Consider the following 6,591-nt stretch of genomic DNA (forward strand, 5'->3'; position numbering starts at 1 on the left):
TATAGTGAGATTATAGTTATTCCAACTATTTTTTTCTCTCAGTGCACTTTATACATATATTTAAGTAAAAATGCTCAAAATAGAACCGCGTCTTCGTAATCAACCCTGATTCGAGGCTTCTGACGATTGTCGTCGCCCCTCTTCGAGCCGGACGATGATTTCACACGAGACGATTGGCGCGACTCGCTAACACGTCGCCGGAATTCTCCTCACCGAGAGAGAGGATCCTCGGCGCCGGATGCGATAAAACGGCCTCGTCGCCGTTGTCGTCGTCGTCGTCGCCGTTGTTCGTCGTCGTCGTCGTCGTGCTCTCGGCCTGTCTACCCGCGTGTTCCTCCGGTCGTGGTGCGACCGATATAAGTGCGTTCACGTCGACCGACAGACGGACGGACGAACGGACGGACGTTGCGAGAGCGGCGCGGATAAAAGTCGGTGAAGTGTGCTAGGTCATTGCTTTTCAGCGACCGCGCCGAGTGATTCGTCGCAGTCGTCGTGCTACACGTACTACAAACGGTCGCGTTCCTCGGCTACTCCCTCTCGCTGCGTTCGCCGACCCGTCATCGTCGCCCTGATTGCCGCCGTCATCGCGACGAGTTCGCAAACGCGCCTCCCGGCGGCCCGATCTCAGCCCACGTGGAAAACGATCGTTCGACTCTCGCAATTCGATCCTCGCCCTGACGCGACTCAATGGACCGACTACTCTGACTTGACGTTTCGGAAGAATCGGGTCACGCGGTGTGATACGCGCTCTTTACGACGTTCACGTGGCCCGAGAGAATATTCTTTCGGCGCGGCAAGTGTGTGCGAATCGGCGCGAAACTCGCAAGTATTCCGTACCCAGGAGGAAAGACACGTGTGTGAATTCGCAAAGATTCACTAATGGTTCGCTACGTCCCGAGGGAGTGGTCGTGCGGTTTGTTGTTCGACGATGACGCGACGATAAGGCGCGCTTAATTGAGGGGAAAGAGGCCGGCGCTGTCCTACACACTTGTCGGACATAACCGCGCGCGCACACACACACACACACACACACACACACACATATCAGTTGCGTGGTGTGTGGCGTATCATCGCGAGCGAAACGAAGGTGTGAGCGCGCGCGATCGTCATCGCGACCTGTCAAGATGAGTCGCAAGAAGGTGTGGAACTCCATCGTGCGGCGAAAGAAGAAGAATCACATGGACCTGAGTCTCGGGGACGAGAGTCCTCGGTCCCACTGCGTTTGTAAGTCGAGTCGGACGAGCGCGGAGAGGAACCTTCGTTATCGGCTACTGGCTCTGATATCGAGACGGTAAAAGAGGCAGATAACGAAATCATGGCGTCTCGATTCAGATAGCAAAGGCTTATCGAGATAATTTAACGCCGGAGAACCTACTACCGGCGCGAAGAAATTGACACCTCGTATCACTAAAGTTCAAAATCTGTAGTTTGTCGTAAATGTCACGGATAAAGTGTGGTAATTTTCGAGTTATCGCGAGTTATCGCGTAGAAATGGCCGTTTGTTGAAGAGTGACAAATTGAGTTCTTATACATTGAGAAAAAAAGTGCTCGGTATTTGTAGCTATAATCGCATGGAGGAATAATTACTATAAATTACGGCCCATGATTTTTTGTTAAATACTATGTCAGTGATAATAATCTTATATTCACGTTGCTACTCGCAATTCCGTGTTGAAACAACCAAAGAAAATGTTTGGAGCCAGCTATAATTTTAATTAAATCAACCATTTTTGGCCCCGCAGTCAACGCAGAAGCACGAAGGTTCTTCTCCAAAAAAAAAAAAAAAATACACGTCACCAGCTGTCTCGCTTCGATTTGCACGCTGTTACGCAATTTCACCGCCAGCTTCGATCAGCTTTGTTGGTATTATTCTTGATTAGACCGCTTCTCGCGCATTGTTCCATCAGCGGCGCGGCTTCGTCACGCGAAACGTGTGGCGGAGACTCGGGGTTTTTTTTGCGGAAATGAAAACCACAAGTTGCTTGCCTCGCGTCACTAAATACCTCGAAGCGCGAGCGTGCGTGTTTATGCGTACATAAATGTATCCGTGCGTACACTTCGCGTGCCGTTTTATCGCCCGTAAAACTGTGTCGCATTGTCTGCGCTCACCGCGACCGCGTTAACGCGCAAAAATAATTATTCACCATCTGCGGGAAGATCACGATAAGAGAAAAGGAAAAAGAAAGAACAATACACGTTACCGCTTCAGCGGCACACAACGGAATTTTCCTTATTATTATTTTTCCTCGTTCGTGCCTACCCCGTCGCGAATTCGGCCGCGTTACGTTGACGTTAGTCATGCGGATTTACTTCGCGGATTTACCTCGCTTTACTCAGCGAAGTGTGCTTCGAGCCGAGGGAAAAGTCCTCTATCGCTACGATTTTTCGTTCGGTTTCCCTCGCGTGGGTCCCAATCGGATATTACGTGCGTTGACGCGTCCTTTTTATTTTCTGTGAATTTTTCATTTTCATCCTCGACTCCTCGACGTCATCCTCGACTTCACGTCGACCTGACGCGCCTTTCGCGCTTCGCACGACATCACGAACGCGCGGGAAGTCGCGGATGGGCGGCATCTGCGGAAACATCGCGCTACCATGACAAAAAGGGAAAAAAAAGAACTGGAGGAATCAGAGTGGAAGCTCGCGCGAGATGAAAAAGTACGTCTGAAAAACACAAAAGGACGAACGGAAGCGAAAGGAGAATATATAAATACGCTAAACTGTGATATAAGAAAGGCTCTTTTCCTATCCCCTCCTCTCTTTCTTATTCTTCGGTAGCTCGATAATCCGCTCGACTTGTTATAAAATCGACGACAGCGCGAAATGGAAGAGGAACATTACCGCCTTTCGCGGAACACGTTGCATGTTCTGAAAAAGAACGAGGTATACCCGGGAGAGAAGGGAAATAGGATGAAAGGAAGCGCGAACGGCGCGGTGTTGCGGACATGTAGTAACGGAAATGGAAATGAAAATGCCGACGAAGAGAGAGGCAAAGGGAGAAAGAGAGAGAGAGAAAGAGAGAAGCCAGGCAGCGTTTGCGAGCGCCTAATTGCATTCCGCCGATCGGATTGACATCCGTTATCTCCTTTTCTCTTTATCTGGAATCACTGTCGAGCGCACTCTCGGATCTCTCGCGCCGACATTCTCTCACGATCTGGAAGAAGGTATGAATTATTTACAGCGCTGCCGTCGCGGGTTTAAAATCCCGGAATCGGCCTATTCCGGTTCGCGCGAACAGAGAGACGGTAAAAAATAACGCGTCGCGACTTGGCCGACAATTTTAATTGAAACGTCCGCGCGTTTAATAAAAAAAAAAAAAAAATTACTGCCCGCGAGCCAAGAAGAGTCGACTGTCCTGCGGGACTCGATCCCTGCGGATGATCGTGAGCGCGCGCGCGCGTTTACCCAACGAAATTGCTTTCCATGGCTCCACTTTCGCGCGGGAGAAGAGGAGAGGAAAAAAAGAGAAGGAGCGTGGCGCGCACACAGTGAAGTAACGAGGATACCTTGTAAATCGTTAGACCGAGCTCGCCTGTTGCGCAAGAGGAGGTGACGCGTACAATGAAGTTAATTAAAGCACGTGTGCGCGCTCGTTGGCCGATTTAATTAAAATTCCGATTAGCCTGCTGGAAACATCACGATATCGGCTGGTTTCCGCCGTTAATTCGACGGGACGTAATCGGACAACGCGCGTATCGATCGTATTAGGTGTACAACTTTGCTTCCGCCGTTTTTTTTTCCGAAATTCGAGGCTTTATTGTAAAAAAACTGGTTATACATTTATGATTCAAAGTATTGCCCATTGCTGGCCACTACTTTCTTCCATCTTTCGGGCAGCGTACGAATCCCGCGTCGAAAAAACTGGTCATCTTTTGAGGCGATCCACGAATCGATCCAATTTTTTACTTCTTCATAAGACCGGAAGTGCTGGTCAGTCAGGCCGTGTGCCATTGATCGAAACAAGTGATAATCAGAGGGAGCAACGTCTGGAGAATACGGCGGGTGGGGTAGGACTTCCCATTTCAACGTTTCCAAGTATGTCTTGACCACTTTCGCAACATGGGGTCGAGCATTGTCATGCTGCAAAATCACTTTATCGTGTCTCTCGTTGTATTTCGTCCGTTGTCGGCCGTTTGTCTTTCAATGCTCGACTCAAACGCATCAATTGCGTTCGATATCGATCGCCTGTGATTGTTTCAGTCGGTTTTAATAGCTCATAATACACTACGCCGAGCTGGTCCCAGCAAATACAGAGCATGATCTTAGAGCCTTAATATTCGGTTTCGCCGTCGAACGTGGAAACATGGCCGGAAACTCCCCATGATTTTCTGCGCTTGGGGTTATCGTAATGAACCCATTTTTCGTCCCCAGTCACAATGCGATGCAGAAATCCCTTCCGTCTTTGCCTTTCAAGCAGCTGTTCACAAGCAAACAAACGCCGTTCAACGTCTCTCGGCTTCAATTCGTACGGCACCCAATTTCCTTGCTTCTGAATCATTCCCACGGCTTTGAGGCGTGTTGAAATGGCTTGTTGACTCACTCCCAATGATCTCCCAATTCTTCTTGATTTTGACACGAGTCTTGATCAAGTAATGCCTCCAATTCTGCATCTTCGAAAACCTTCTCTCTTCCACCGCTATGCCGGTCTTCGACGTCAAAATCACCGTTCTTGAAGCGTTGAAACCACTCACGACACGTTCTTTCACTAATAGCGGCCTCACCATAAGTATTTGAGAGCATTCGATGAGCCTCAGCCGCAGATTTCTTCATATTGAAGCAGAAAATTAAAATCTCCTGCAAATGACGAGAATTTGGCTCGTAAACTGACATTTTCAATCGAGAATAACTTTATGATGCAAACACAAATCGACTAATGTTTCTATGAGGTTATGTTGACAGATGGCCAAGTTTATTGACGTCTATGATCTATTTATTTCGACCACCACTTACCGCTAAAGCCATCTATAGGAAAACGGCGGAAGCAAAGTTGTACACCTAATAGTATTGGCTTCGGCCAGTAATATCTTCCAAAGTTACGAATTCTATCTGTAACTTGGCGCACCACGTGACACACTCGCATGTTCGATGATACAGACACAAGTACACACGTCACTTGGCGTCGCACTTGGTTGCTCGTAGGAATCAAGTTTCATTTCTTCTCAGCGACATCACTCTTTCCCGCGAAGAAATAACATCAGATGCAACGGTCTATTTATTTACCACTTAAATGCAAGAGTGGTGACAGAACCAAAAAAAATAATTAAACTTGATTCTTATGACAAGTGAGGCACATCTGATGGTCGAGCGATACGTAGTCTTGTTTGTTTATGGATGTACACACGCAAAAACCGGAAATTATTAATAATAATTATTAATAATAATTAATAATTAATCATCCGACTTTGTTCTCCTCCGAAAAATGTTCTGCTGAATTCAATATCGCGTTAAACGATTAAAATTTCCAGCTGCCTAAAGTAATCGGCAGATCAATAATTAAAATCATGCCATCATCATATATGAAATCACAAATAATTTAATCGATCGATGAAATTAGTTATTAATCAATACACAATCAAAATTTCCCATCCAAATTTTATTAATCATCAATTTTACCGCTCATAAATGATAGAATTATTTGTGACCTTCTACACGACAATTGGTCAGTTCTAGTCACTGATTTGCTTATTTTAATCAAAGAATATTTTCATCGATTAATGTTCAACACTGACTGAATTTTGTCGCGAGTTACAGATTGTCTGAATCGAGCTGCCTAAAAATACTCAGTTAAAAAATTGCAAACTCGATCAAGACCGAAACCTGTCTTTTCCTTCTTTTCTCGAACCCGAGGAAAGTGACAGATTTCATAGTGCCGTTCGAAAAGAGAGACATCACCCGGTGAAATATGAAATAACAGCCGACGTGTCAGCATTCCGACAGTCGCTGCCGTTAATAACACGGGGCGAAGGAAACGGTTACGCGGATTAATTGGCGGAACGAATCGCTGCGCGCGGAGGTGCGGCGGAATTACGCGGATCGTTCCAAATACGGAACCGCACTCTCGTGCCGAACGGCCGTTTCGGCCTTCTACCTTTCACGAAATCGACCGAAGGGATCGCCTCGAGGTGTTCACCATCACCGGGGATGTAATATCCGCGACGTGGTGGTCGAAGAATTCGCGCGAGAGATCGCCTGGGGAAGATGGGCCGTCGCATCTTCCGCGGGCAGTTTTCGCTTTTTTTTTTTTCCGGTATAATCGTTATCTTTTCCGTACAAGTCGTTAATCGCCGCACAGCAGATCGGATTGCGGATTGCTGTGGACAAGGCCGACGACGATGGCAGAACAGAGAAGATGGTCAGAGCGAACGCCCGCTCTTTGTGCGCGACCTGGTAACGCAAGCGGACAATGATGTAAGGTGACTCCGTGTTCCTGTTCCTGTACTTCGGTTACAACGCGGCACATACCGCGATACCTCCGTCTAATTGCGACTATCGGCTTGCGCGTTTCGTTCCTTTTGAGAAGGAATTATTATCATCCATTTAATGGTCGATTCCGTTCAAGAAAGATCGATCGATCAGATAAAAAGGGAGGAG

General features: G+C 47.3%; 1 protein-coding gene across 7 annotated transcripts in view; it reads left to right on the forward strand.

Annotated features, from left to right (window-relative positions):
- LOC116853897 (probable Ras GTPase-activating protein) overlaps positions 1-6,591 on the forward strand; it is a 552,848-nt gene that overhangs the window by 333,523 nt on the left and 212,734 nt on the right. Inside the window, exon 1 of one of the 7 annotated variants that reach the window (XM_032835294.1) lies at positions 438-1,224. The exons of the other annotated variants lie outside the window; for them this stretch is intronic. Coding sequence (XP_032691185.1) covers positions 1,125-1,224 — 100 coding nt within the window. The 5' untranslated portion in view covers positions 438-1,124. Of the gene's footprint in view, positions 1-437; positions 1,225-6,591 lie in introns of those variants that run through there. 7 annotated transcript variants of the gene reach the window in all.

This window comes from Odontomachus brunneus, unplaced genomic scaffold (genome assembly GCF_010583005.1).
Source record: "Odontomachus brunneus isolate Ranch 3 - 2012 unplaced genomic scaffold, Obru_v1 Obru_scaffold_001, whole genome shotgun sequence".
Classification (NCBI taxonomy): Eukaryota; Metazoa; Arthropoda; class Insecta; order Hymenoptera; family Formicidae; genus Odontomachus; species Odontomachus brunneus.